At 46.0% G+C, this 12,988-nt stretch overlaps 4 protein-coding genes across 4 annotated transcripts; 3 read left to right on the plus strand and 1 right to left on the minus strand.

Annotated features, from left to right (window-relative positions):
• Positions 1–5: 5 nt before the first annotated feature.
• On the minus strand, positions 6–638 carry N7487_010450 (PaaI family thioesterase; the record flags this gene model as incomplete). Its single annotated transcript, XM_056878180.1, has 2 exons — positions 6–419; positions 540–638. 2 exons carry the CDS (start codon positions 636–638, stop codon positions 6–8), a joined length of 513 nt encoding a protein of 170 aa, XP_056726760.1.
• A 1,378-nt stretch (positions 639–2,016) lies between these two features.
• Positions 2,017–3,689, plus strand: N7487_010451 (uncharacterized protein; the record flags this gene model as incomplete). The annotated part of the gene is made up of 3 exons (XM_056878181.1): positions 2,017–2,516; positions 2,570–3,086; positions 3,171–3,689. The coding sequence occupies 3 exons, from the start codon at positions 2,017–2,019 to the stop codon at positions 3,687–3,689; spliced, it is 1,536 nt and encodes a 511-aa protein (XP_056726761.1).
• A 1,108-nt stretch (positions 3,690–4,797) lies between these two features.
• N7487_010452 (opsin family protein) lies at positions 4,798–6,494 on the plus strand (the record flags this gene model as incomplete). Its single annotated transcript, XM_056878182.1, has 4 exons — positions 4,798–4,923; positions 5,002–5,681; positions 6,118–6,334; positions 6,408–6,494. 4 exons carry the CDS (start codon positions 4,798–4,800, stop codon positions 6,492–6,494), a joined length of 1,110 nt encoding a protein of 369 aa, XP_056726762.1.
• A 42-nt stretch (positions 6,495–6,536) lies between these two features.
• Positions 6,537–8,773, plus strand: N7487_010453 (origin recognition complex subunit 4; the record flags this gene model as incomplete). The annotated part of the gene is made up of 2 exons (XM_056878183.1): positions 6,537–8,084; positions 8,153–8,773. 2 exons carry the CDS (start codon positions 6,537–6,539, stop codon positions 8,771–8,773), a joined length of 2,169 nt encoding a protein of 722 aa, XP_056726763.1.
• Positions 8,774–12,988: the final 4,215 nt, after the last annotated feature.

A 12,988-nucleotide genomic window follows, 5' to 3' on the forward strand; every position in this document is an offset into this window, starting at 1 on the left:
CCAAATCAAATCCTCTGCGTCACCTCCGGATCGGTATTTGCCTTCTCATGTTCGCCAATCACACAAACGTCCCGACTCTCTGCCCTCTGAATCTCCGCCCGAAGCAAAGCCAACCTCTTCCCAACATGAATAACCTCACAAACAAGCCGCACTTCAGTTCCCGTCGGTACAGGCCGCAGATAAGTCACCTTGAGATTGCGACTAACGCCACCGAAAGAGAACTTCCCCGGCTCGGAAATGCCCAACAAGATAGTCGTTGATAGAACATCGATCAAAGTAGCAGCACAGCCTCCGTGGAGATTACCCATGTAATTACTCAGCGCGGGAGTAATCGTCAACAGGAACGAGACTGTAGCCGGAGGACCACGGGTCGCGGATTCGAAGCGGAGGTTACAGCTGCGGGCGTCGACGTCCCAGTGCTTTATTGAAATAAGAGGTAAGCGCTGGATTCCCCTGGGCAATTATGCGTAATCGGTGGTGTGTAGGGGAAATGTAATTCATATGTAATATTGCGGCATGTGGGTACGGAGTGTACTTACTGCTTCGTTCCCTAGGCCCATTCGCGCCGTATACTCGTAGACGAGTTCCTCGAACTCGTCCAGTTTCCTGGACGGTGCGCCTATTGCGTTCCCTGACATTGTATCTAAAAGAAATGACAAATGCGAAAGTCAAAATGGGATGGAAAGAAGTGTTGGAAGTAGAGGTAGCTTAGGCTAAGTATCACAGCCGTAGCTCGGATCGCCCATATTGGACCTCGGCTGTGGTGAAGCCGACCATGTTACTTACTATTGAATCAGAATAATGCTTAAATCCGAGGAATATGTTCATCTTTCTATCTCTTATATTTTATGTTATATAGTACCACATATATAATATTCAACCATTTTTCATTGAAAGTGTGATATTATTGACGGTGGCTGCTTTGGGTTGTCACACCTAGAGCCCCCTGGGTTACCCACGAAGGCTGATGCTTGAGATGATATGGGTTAACATATTCATTCCATCAGTATCAATTTCTGCACAAGTGGGCATGCTTGTTACTTTATCTCTTTCAAGCTCTTTACTTAAGTATTTTCTAATCCCTAGACGTCAAACAGTCAGGGAATACTGCAAATGGCTGGGGTAATATGCTCACAAGGCAAACAAAGCGGATTTCACAGATGTTCGTTCTTTGTTTTCCCAATTTCTCTCTTCAATATACCCACTTTTTCCGAGGAATTCACTTCGTGTTTTTGACTGAAATAAAAATTATATAACCTCTATTCCCTGCCATATAAACAAATTAATATTTCAATCTTGCATCAAACAGCCCGGCTGGCGCAATGGCTAGCGCGCAAGACTTCTACTTTGAAATTAAGTAATCTTGAGGTTGCCGGTTCGACCCCGGCGTTGGGCTTTAATTTTTTTTTTTTTGCACGGATTAGATAGCCAGACCATTTCTCTTCAATTTATACCCAAAAGCGAAGCAATTGGTCCAGGACTGGTGGGGTTACGGTTGTTTTTAAAAGAGCGGAAAACAAGGGATTTAATTGGACACTCGAGGGACTCGACCTTGGGAAAGTGATGGCGTCACCTTTCTACCTTAAGCACTTTTGTGGCCGAGTATTCTCTAGTCGTGATCCACTCTCGTGCTGAAATTCTTTAGGTTTATACATACAGAGTACGGGGTAGTTGGTGCTCAATCATCCTTAGATATTTCTTTAGGCCGAGTGCCGGGGTTATTACGGAGTATTTATTGTGGTCATCGGAGTATATATTTACACTCTGCACGGGCGGTACTGTGCCGATTAGTAGAACATATCAAACAAGATCGCTAAGTTGTTTATCGTGTCATTCGTTGTACTGGTTCAATGAGTTGGAATTATGCAGGAAGCCTAAAGGATTGTGGCTTTCTCTCTACCCTGCTGCCTATCAACCCACTGGCTCTAGCCCATAGTCATCTCAAAGAGGGGAAAGAAAAAGAAACTCCGTCACTTCAAATTCATATCCATGTCATTCAATATCGATACAGAAGTAATGTCAAGTATAACACGCGGGCGCCAGCGCCCGGGTTCAGCGTGTGACGAGTGTCGGCGCCGCAAGCTGCGCTGCGATGGGCAGCAACCGCAATGCGGGGTCTGCCAGGAGACAGACATTGTATGTGAAGTCACACCGCGTGGGACCAGAGGACCAAAAAAGGGACACCTAAAGGCCCTGAAGAACCGAGTCGAACAACTGGAGGCTATGCTGGAGAGCAGTCTCTCGGCCCAGGAACCAGATGACCTCCATATCCAAAACCGAAGCAACGCCCAAAGCAGTAGCGAGGGGACTGTCACAGCATCACCTGTAGATGCGATACGACCTACTACACTCAATATCGCGGAGCCATGGCAGCCGACGGTGACGTCTTCTGTTCCGGAGCCAGGGGCTTTCGGATTCCTGTCTGACTCCCCTTCTCTTTCCCATGGATTGTCATCATCGTCGACCCTGTCAATTAACATCTGTCTGCCTCCCACGGATATCGTGCGGGCAGAATTGTAAGTAACAGATTCGCGGGACATGTACATGGACTCTAACAAATCTTCACTAGAGACCAGCTCTACTTAGACCGTGTGCACCATTCGATCCCCATTCTCCATCAGCGACGGTATCTATCCTGGTCCAAATCTACTACCAAATGTGCATCCCGTACATGTTTACAGTATGCCATGTGGGCATTGGCTTCCCTTCTGTCAACCCAGTTCCGCCATATGATCGAGCCACTGTACCAGAAGACAAAGCAGATGCTGGAGCATCTCAGCCTGGAAGCCAATGAAAAGATCAACTTGACTACAGAGCTTGCTCAAGCGTGGGTGCTTGTTGTAATATTCGAGTCCATGCGAACATATCATCAACAGGCGTGGATGAGTGTCGGTCGAGCTTTTCGCTTAGTCCAAGCCATGCGGTATCATGAAATCGACAGCCCTCATGATAGAAAAGGGTCTTCTTCTCAGATGGGCGACTTTACTGAGATCGAAGAGAAACGTCGGGTATTTTGGATGGCCTACTTCCTTGATCATGTTATCAGCATACGCGATGACTGGCCAATCACGTTAAATGAACATGTGGTAAGGAGTCCAATCTGAGATGAAAGAATGCCAGAGATTCTCCAAGTCATGAACTAACCGAGGAACCCGCTCTATAATTGTCAGATCTGCACCCGACTTCCAGCTCCAGATGCAGAGTTTCAAGCCGGGCACCATCAGCTGGGACCTTTCCTATCGGAAGCTATGACAGACCCTGATCTCAAAGTCCGCTCACCATTCAACGAATGTCTCATTTTAGTTACTATTTGTGGACGTAGTCTGCTCCAGAGTCAGCAGCACCATATATCTAAGGCCTACGGAGGAATGACAATAAACTACATGGAGCAGCGTCTATGGTTGGAAACCCTCCTGACGACAAGACTTCAGGTCTTGTCTCAGTGTTATCCATCCCCTACAGAGGCCTATGATCCCCTGCTATTATTCGCCAGCATCCTTGGCCAAGCTACCGTTATCTACTTCTGCAAAATGATAATGGACTCAACCATAATTCCCAACAGCGAGTCGGAGGTCAATGTTGATCTATTTGATCCTCAAAATCGGGCCCTTGATGCTTCTACGAACATCATCCGTCTCGCCTCGACATTGCACGACTTACCATTTGCTAAGGTAGGTCTTTTTCTCTGATCATACATAGCCTGCTAATTATTTACGGCTAGGTTCATCCACTGATGCCTATTCCACTCTTCTTGTGCGCTGAGTTTCTCTACGATGGCATGCATACTGGTGAACCCTTTCAAAGCCGTCTCCAGGAGCTATTCCATATTCTCCGAGAACTGAAAAATGTCAATAACCATGAGCAAAGCTATTTGGATTTGCTGCCACGGTCTTGTATATCTAAAACAAATGATTTATTTAGTCACAGTGGTGAAGGGACCGCTGCAAACTAACGTATAATAATTATGAGTCTGTTGGCGCTTGTCAGGTTAATGGCACTATAATACACGCGGGAGGGGAGAATAGAGAGCAAAGCAAAGAATCAATGATAGGGCTATCCTTTTAGGCTCGGTTCAAATATATTATGTATTTTCTCTCTTCTAAAATGTACACTATAAGCATAGCAGCTTTGCTATCTATTACGCCGACCTATAGTCTGCAAGCTCGAGACAAGAGGTCCACGGCATAATATATCCTACAATACACTATGTTAAGCACGGGCGTTGATTTATTAGTCTATATCCCCGATATTGACTTAATTGAGAATTCCAGCTCACCGCAGAAGTAGAGTCGTGTTAGTTTACTGCAACATCAAATGCCTCGGAACAATAGTCGGAGAAAAGTTTCTATAGGCCCAACCCGCGACAAGAAACAATTCGCCGATCAATCAGCTAAGAAATAAGATAGGCGACCAATGATAAAGCTGTATCTCTAGGCTGTAGTATATAGTTTCACTCCTATAGAGCACAATAAATTTAGAAGCTCCACCACAAATATGCCAGCTCGGTGTTAGGACCATCATCCACGGCACAATAGATCCCACACACAAGCATGGGCATCGGTCAATCGGTCTCCGTGTTCCCGATAATATTACTTAGTTCAGATTTGACGCATACAGAGCCAGGTCATGCTGGTGCCATCCTTATAAGAAGCACCCCTTTGCTCGCCGAAATACTCACTCATCCATCTTTATATCTTTCCTGAGAACATTCTCACATCTTTGATATACACGGCTAAGGGAAGGGGTTTATTCTTTTCGTAAAGAGGTCACGAGGCCAAATCCCTTGAAAATCCCAAGATGAGTCTCATTGGGCGAGCAAACACCGCTCTCGACATCAATACCGTCACAGGTGTCGATGAAGCTCTTTCCGTGCACGGGTCCGACTGGCTCTGGGCTGTCACAGCCATCTATGTTCTATCATTTGTGAGTTTATTGTAACTCCCAGCACTAATACTGACATTGTTGCACCTGACTACTTTACTCACACATCGAATTCCACAGATTATACTTCTAGTACTCTCCTTCGCAGCAAAGGAAAGTGAACGAGTCTTCCACTACCTCTTCACCTTCGCCCTTCTAGTCGGCGCCATAACCTACTACGCCCAGGCATCCGATCTTGGCTGGAGTGCTGTTGAGCAAACCGAACATCTCAGCAATGGCGTCGTCCGTCAGATGTTCTACGCCAAATATATAAACTGGGTCGTTGCCTTCCCGTCCCTCGTACTCGGCCTTGGTCTGATATCAGGTGTCTCCTGGACTACTATCTTCTGCAATATCGCTCTCGCCTGGTATTGGGTTATAAGCTACCTTGTATCGGCCTACACAACTACAGCTTACAAATGGGGGTTCTTTGCCTTCGGCACGTTCTCGTGGCTCATTCTCGCTATGAGCACTATCAACGAAAGTCGTGAGGCTGCTGCTTTGCTTGGTATTGAGAGGGATTATCTTTTCCTTGCTGGGTGGCTGAATCTATTATGGTTGTTGTATCCAATCGCCTTTGGTCTGACTGATGGTGGTAATTTGATTGGCGTTACCGGGGGATTCATCTTCTTTGGTGTACTCGATCTGCTGATGGTACCAGTTTTGACATTTGCTGTGTTGTTTTTCGCTCGTAACTGGGATTATCGCAAGTTGAATATCGCTTTCAGTGATAGTCGTCCTAGTCGAGAGAGTGGGGATGTGTGGAAGGGAGCTCCTCCGGCTTCTGCTGATGTTTCTATGGCTTCCTAGAGATTATCTAGAATGCTTTAATCGTGGGGGACGACATTGGTCTTAAATGACTCGGCCATTTAGATCGATCTGCTTTTTTGGTCTTGTCTTGTTTTGTCTTGTTTTGTCTTTCTTCTTTCCTTTTTCTTTTGTTTTCCGATTTTTTTTTACTTGAATCTTTATATCTACAGCAGGATACTTTATTTTGCAAAGTCGGTATTATGTACCTGTTAATTCCCTTTTCAGTTACTACATAGTGCGCAACATTCCACTCAATCGTACAGCTCGGCGAGGACTATTAAAGCCCACTCCAGTTCTTCATGTTTGTCTTGTTTGAACTCCGACTGAAAGTTCCGGCAATTCCATACAGTAAGACGATATTAAAGGATAATTCCAAGTCTTTGCAAGTCAAGGGAGAACTCCTTGTCAAAGTGACCTCGGGAAGCACCTGACTTCGCGTCACGCGTCTCGGCCTGAGGCGAAAATCGGCCAATTGTTGTCCAGCCGACCCTTTGAGCGATTGAACCAACAATTGAACCACGCAGGACTTCTGTTCAAATTGGAATTGGATGGGTTGCGCTTGTTGGCCTTGATTAGTGACAGACGCGCCATTGATTTTCTAATTGTAAGTCCATGTATTCGGGGCGAAAGCTCCTAGGCTCAAGCTCGTCGGCAATCAACAATTCTAATTGACACAGGCGCAAACACTTATCCAACAGGGCAACCACGAGGAATTCCTGTTTGAGATCCTTTGCCCTGACGAAATTCCCTTTTCGTCGAATTGAAATCTCCCGGACACCAGCGATTCTATTCTTCAAACTACAGCCATGGCCCCAGCATCCAAGAGGAGAAGGGTCTCCGAGGACGTTGATGGGGACATCGAGATGGGAAATGATAACCAAGATGTATTCTCCGTCCCATCATCTCCCGACAACAACAGAACTTCCCCCACACCGGTGAAAAGCGCATCACGGCGTCGACCTACCCACGGAGACAATGCAGACCCCGAAACGACAGGCCAAGATGGCGAGGACAAGAAAGAGGAGACACAAACCCCCGCACGGGTTGGGACACGAACAAGTGGGCGGCAGCGCAAAACACCAAAGAGATACGAGGAGGAAGCCGTGACACCCTCATCGAGAAGGAAACCAGCTGCCACTCCTTCGCGAAGTGCGCGTGCCACCCGAAGCGCGAAAAAGCCGCCACAATCTCCGGTGGAAGACGAAGATGAGCCTGAATTTGAAGAAGAAGAGGAGGAGGATGATGACGATGACGATGATGATGACATGGACCTCGATGAGCCGTCCCCGGAACCCGCCCCTCGGACAATCACAAGGACTAGATCGAAGCGAAGCATCGCGAAACCCAGATCCAGGAAAGCTGCGGCTGCAGAGCCGAAAGAGAAGTCTCCTTCGCCTGAATATCAGGACGGTTTGGATGACCTCGTTACGATGCAACTCCAGCAAGACCTTTATCATGACCCGCCGGAGGCGCATGAGACCGCTGATGTCTCCGAGCCGTTACCGGAATATGCTGAAAATTTCCAAGCGCTCTGTCAGACGGGCCTTGGAGACGAAATGCGTATTCTCTCGACTATTCTTCTCGAAAAGCTGTCAGGGAAACGACAGATTCCAGTTCGAGGACTCGAACCCGAATACCAAAAAGTTCATCAGCTCATTGAACAGACCGTCTCTATGGGTGAGGGTAACTCCATGCTTCTTCTTGGATCTAGAGGATGCGGCAAGACTGCGATTGTGGAATCTATCATTTCCTCCCTTAGAAAGGAGCACAGCAACGATTTCCACGTCGTTCGTCTCAATGGATTCTTGCACACAGACGACCGTCTCGCGTTGCGCGAGATGTGGCGTCAACTTGGCCGTGAAATGAATACCGAGGACGATGCGGCCAAGGTCAGTTCTTATGCGGATACGATGGCGACGCTCTTGGCTTTATTGTCGCACCCAGAGGAGCTCTTTGGGGCTTCTGGGGACCCGGGATCAAAGACTGCTGCGAAATCCATTGTGATCTTGTTGGATGAGTTCGACCTATTCGTCACCCACCCCCGGCAGACTCTGTTGTATAATCTTTTTGATATTGCCCAGGCCCGCAAAGCCCCCATCGCGGTCATTGGGCTCACGACAAAGGTCGATGTAACCGAAATGCTCGAGAAGCGTGTCAAGAGTCGATTTAGTCATCGTTATACTTACGTTCCTCTACCTCGATCCTTCGAGACCTTTTCAGATATCTGCTTAGGGAGTCTGGATCTCAGCGACGCTGAAATAGTCGATATTGCAGATGAACTTGGGTCCGAACGCACTCTAGTAGAGTCAGGCAAATGGAATACCCTGCTTGGGGGATGGAAGGAATATTTGAAGGTAAGATCTATCCTATTTCCCTTTATCCAGTCCATTGAATCTTTGCTAACCCTTGCTCTTGAAAATAGCATATGTGGAACGACAAAGAATTCCAATTCCATCTCAAGCGTATCTACAACCAAACCAAATCAGCAAAGGAGTTCTTCAACAGCGCACTTATCCCCATCAGCGACTTGCTACAAAGTGTATCGACGCCTGACACACCCATACCCGAAGTTCCAACCCCGAAAACCTTCGCTTCCCAATCCCTCGATTGCCCTGACCCAGCACCTCTCCCCTTCTCCACATCCATCACATCATCCAGTCCCTCATCACTGCCACTGGCTTTGCTGGTAGCCGCAACTCGCTTGTCAGCCCTATTCGACCCCGGAAACGACGGTTCTCAGTCACAGAGCATGTCGCCCCTTGCGCTTTCTTTCCCTGCCGCATACGCAGAATACGTTCGGCTCCTGACCTCTGCAAAGATATCCGCCTCGGTGTCCGGAGCTGCTGCCACCCCTGGTCGTGTCTGGGGCCGAGATGTGGCCCGAGAGTCCTGGGAGAAGCTGCTCAGCTGGGGACTCGTGACTCCCGTCGGCAGTGGGAACGGCACTGCTGACGGACAGATGTTCCGTGTGGAAATCAGTTTCGAGGAAGTCATTGAAATGGCGGGCTCTGGTGGTGCTTTGGGTCAGTGGTGGCGTGAATAGACCTGTCAGCAAATTGGATATATTGCGAGCATGTCTTACTGTGTTGCTTTTTTTGCGCCGGTGGCGAGCACATCATTTGGCTTTCTTGACTATCCTGTTTATCATGTATCATGATAGAAGCTGCTAGTTGGAATACATCTTAATTTATTTCCAGTCATTCTCATTCGTTATCGAATCATTTTGGAATTGGTATACTCCATACTGTCAGAATATACAAGAAAGAAACCAGCATATCACGCACAACAGTCCTTGGAATGCTATACAAGGAAATAAACACCTCTCAACACAGACCCAGCCCTAGGGATTCATACCCTTCCCACCGACATATGCCCCGAACTAAACCCGGCATCCGGTATCGGATATATCACAAAACATGCACCCAGAAGAGTATACATGTATACATGTACATAACCACATGTAAAAACAAATAAGCAAGCACCCTCCGGCTCTCTCTTTTAAGTTATTAGCAAACTTCACTAGTCCCAAACCTACCTGACCTCCATTTAACCTTGGAAATCTGCCGATCATTTTTTTTTCCCATCGTCTATCCTAGTTGCTGAGTATGATTAATCACGCCATCCTTGTCTTCCAAGGTTTACTCCGATGGGGCATGCACACTCCCGCGCCTGGATACGGAACACCGGAGTTCTACTGGATCCTCCATAATTTGAGCTAGACGATAGGCGGTGGGATGGATGTCATTTGATTAGAATTCGATGATCTGCATAGGGTTAAAACATGTATAAGAGACGGTGGCGATATCGGGGTCTTGTTGGATACCTATGGATCCCATGTAGGTAGTTTCCAAACTGGTCCGTTGATTCTTCAGGAAAGACAGATCTTGTATATTCTTTCTTTGCTTGCTAGTATTCTGTGTTATGTGCTTCTAATGGATAATTATGGCAATGGTAATACTGGCAGCTTTTTAAATCTCGCTGCCTTGCGTGAATCTCCTTGCTCACACTACTACGTACAGTCATTCAAAAAGGTAAAATATATTTGTACTCCGTACAGGAATATGCAAATGCTGTGCTTCTAGATTGTCATTATGTACTCTGTTTGATTGGCCCCTTCAAAACACGCGGCATTTCGACATATGCATGTAGGCTGCCATGTGTTGAAAATGACAGGTCTGATTCTCACATCTTTACCCACAAATGGTAAAACGAGGGGCTGGTGTATCATGGCAAGTTGTGCGTTGAGCATATTACTCTGCATGCAGGACACCGATCACCGGGGTACCATGCGAAACCTGCATGTAGGGCAAATTCACATGGCTGGAGGCTGTATGTTTATTTACTTCTGTTACATTGATTTACATCGATTCATTGGATGTGTGTATGAGTTGAGAAGTAAAAATGATATCCTTATAATTCCTTATAATGACCATAACATGTTATTTCCTCTCCAGCGTGACAACAACAAGAATGGAGCTAATCCAAACAAGAGATGTTGAGAAAATCGACTCCACAATCCTGCAATACTCGCATGGCTTTCATGCACTCTGATGTGTAATACCCCCATTCTTTCCCTGTTAGTCCTAGCCCCATAACCCGATTAGCCGTTAGCAATCCAGCGCATGATGCAACTTGCAGATCGATATTCTCATTTCTGCTTCCGTGTAAGGATGGCTACATGACCATGTGTCGGGTCGTGCATATGCGCAAAGCCCTAGCGCATTCGACCATGCAGTAGCCCGGAATAACCCCCCACACTTCTGAGTCTGCAGCTCTTGTACGGAGTAGGGGCCGGATAACTGCGGTTTCGAGAGAAATAGGAGACCTGGGTTTCAGGAGAGTGGGGTAAATCCAGACCTGGCACGACGTAATAAATATAAACGGAGATTTTGTGTAACGTGGTGTTGCGGATTTGTTTATCCATACATATCCATATATATCCATATATATCCATATATATGTTTCAAGGTTGTAGGTAAATGTGTCTACCTTTGATCGGGCCGCAGCCTTCCGCGTAGGCCGCAGTAGGTTCAATGACAAACTAAAGATTTATACTATTATACTATGTATTAGAAAAGGATAATAAAATGCATAATTTCGCTGCAATGCTGTACGGGGAGAAAAGCGACCGCCAAGGATCTTCCTATCACCGGCTTCGCTCTGATTACCCCGCTTTGATGCAATAGAAGACAAGAAGGTAGAGTATTGTTTTCGCATTTCTTCAGGCTTCGTGGCTTGCATGATTTGACCCGCCAAGCCGGCTAGTCTCTAGGATTGCAAGGTTAGTCGTAGTGAGTGACCGGAGGGTTATCTCTAGTCGGATAGTTACTTCTTCGAATGGGAGTCTGGCCTTGATTATTAGGCTTTGGGGGTAATTGGGGAGATATCGAATGATCTTGGCATGGAGTAATTCCGAATTCAACAAAGTGTATGATTTCATTTCATTTGATTTTCCTTGCGATGATCAATGTCAATCGGACAACTTCCGTCTTCACATGCCGTAGCGGATAATTAAGAAAGACCAAGGTACTTCCAAGGTTTGTACCTATGTAAGTAGGTCAAATAGACTGATGTCACTGATAAGAATCTTACCATGAATGAGCCGGCATTTCTATCTCAATAATAAGATTAACCTTCAAATTAGACCATGTATGGTGTACTCGTACTCGGGTAGATCCCTATGCCTCAAATCGGCGCAAGTACCATATGCACCTCCTCGATTCCCGGTTCCCGTTGCGAGGTGCATGATCCTCGACATGGTTATCTGCATAAAGGTTGTTCAAGGGTTGTTCAAAGGTTGTCCGTAGAACTGCCGAGGTCATACCAGAGTGACCGACTAAGGCGAAGTCATGATAGGAAGAGATTATCTGCGTAACACAGTCAACCAATTAAATATATCATACATGAAACAAAACCCGATTTGGATTCTTCAGGTCCACGTGGGCGTCCATGAGTAGAAGCTCCACAGTCAAGATTATGATGCAAGTCATTTAGTTATGTCGGCACCTACAGTCCTACTCATTTACCGTCGCGATAAGCTTGATGATCCCAAAAAACTTCGAGCCATGATCGTGTCCAGGGGCCCATCTGATCATGAAAATGATAGTAATATGTAATGTCTAGAAGAGGCCTTGTCATATATCTTTATCTTAGTGATCATTTAGGTGGTCTTTTTAGATGTCTTGGAACTTTTTTTATTTTTTACAGATATTCTCTCCCGTTATCAGTACTACAGCTAAACGAATACGAAGAATTAGCGGTAAGCCATAATATATAGAGATTAAAAAGACTGAAAAGACTAAAAAGGCTAAATAAGGCTAAAATATCTAGACCGACTTTTCCAAGGTGCTATATTAATATATAAATATAGGATAAAGATAAGTACAAACTTTGTGAAGAATCCCACGGCTCCATAAAACATTGGGCCCCAAACTCTCAAATTTCAAGGACCAAAACAAGTTTACTCAAGAAGGCATGGCTTTGCAAATAACCTGAGCTTCTAAACAGCCCATGACCAAACCAAAACCAAGTGGTCTTTTTATGTCTTCGGTAACTATTCCGTACAGTGTACCCACTTATACCTTATCAAGTGCTATTTTGAAAAAAACAAAAACAAAACAAAAAAACAAAACACTTGTCTAATACTCTATCATTTTGGTAGCATCGACCCTAGCGCATGAAAAGACAATGGGTGAAGGTAGCTCAACATCCAGGATCAGTTTTGTCACTCAGGACTAGTTGGTTGGGATCGTGAGATTCAACATATCGATCAGCGGTAGAAATCACAGGTGGCCATTTGATTTACCGTCGACAAACATAGTCTTGGGTTTGTGCGAATTGGGGGTGGGGTGCAAGGCATGGTAGTCTATATTATCCAAAAATCCGTCAGTACTTGTCTCTGTGTAATATTTGAGAGAGCAAGGAATCTCACGTTGGTCGTACTCTGCCAAAATACGTCAACTCGCGTGGTCAAACTGGGGTCTGCAGCAATTCCAATGGCTTGCTCCACCGATATTCTACTATAGAAATTGCTGATCAATAACTGCTTCCAGGTTGATTCCACCTGGTGAGAGACAGACCAGGAAGACTTACTGTCGCTCCCTCCGCTTTACATTGAACACGATCAACCCAACGATCACGAACGTGAGGGGGCACATGAGTGCTCAGAATCCGAGGGTAGCTCGTTCCTCATTTTGATGAGTGAAAACAAGGAAGAAAGAGCTCTTTCTGAGGAAGTTGTGTATTTCATTTTGTATGT

Source organism: Penicillium crustosum, assembly GCF_028827405.1.
Source record: "Penicillium crustosum strain IBT 35664 chromosome Unknown utg000004l_segment0_segment0, whole genome shotgun sequence".
Taxonomy (NCBI): domain Eukaryota; kingdom Fungi; phylum Ascomycota; class Eurotiomycetes; order Eurotiales; family Aspergillaceae; genus Penicillium; species Penicillium crustosum.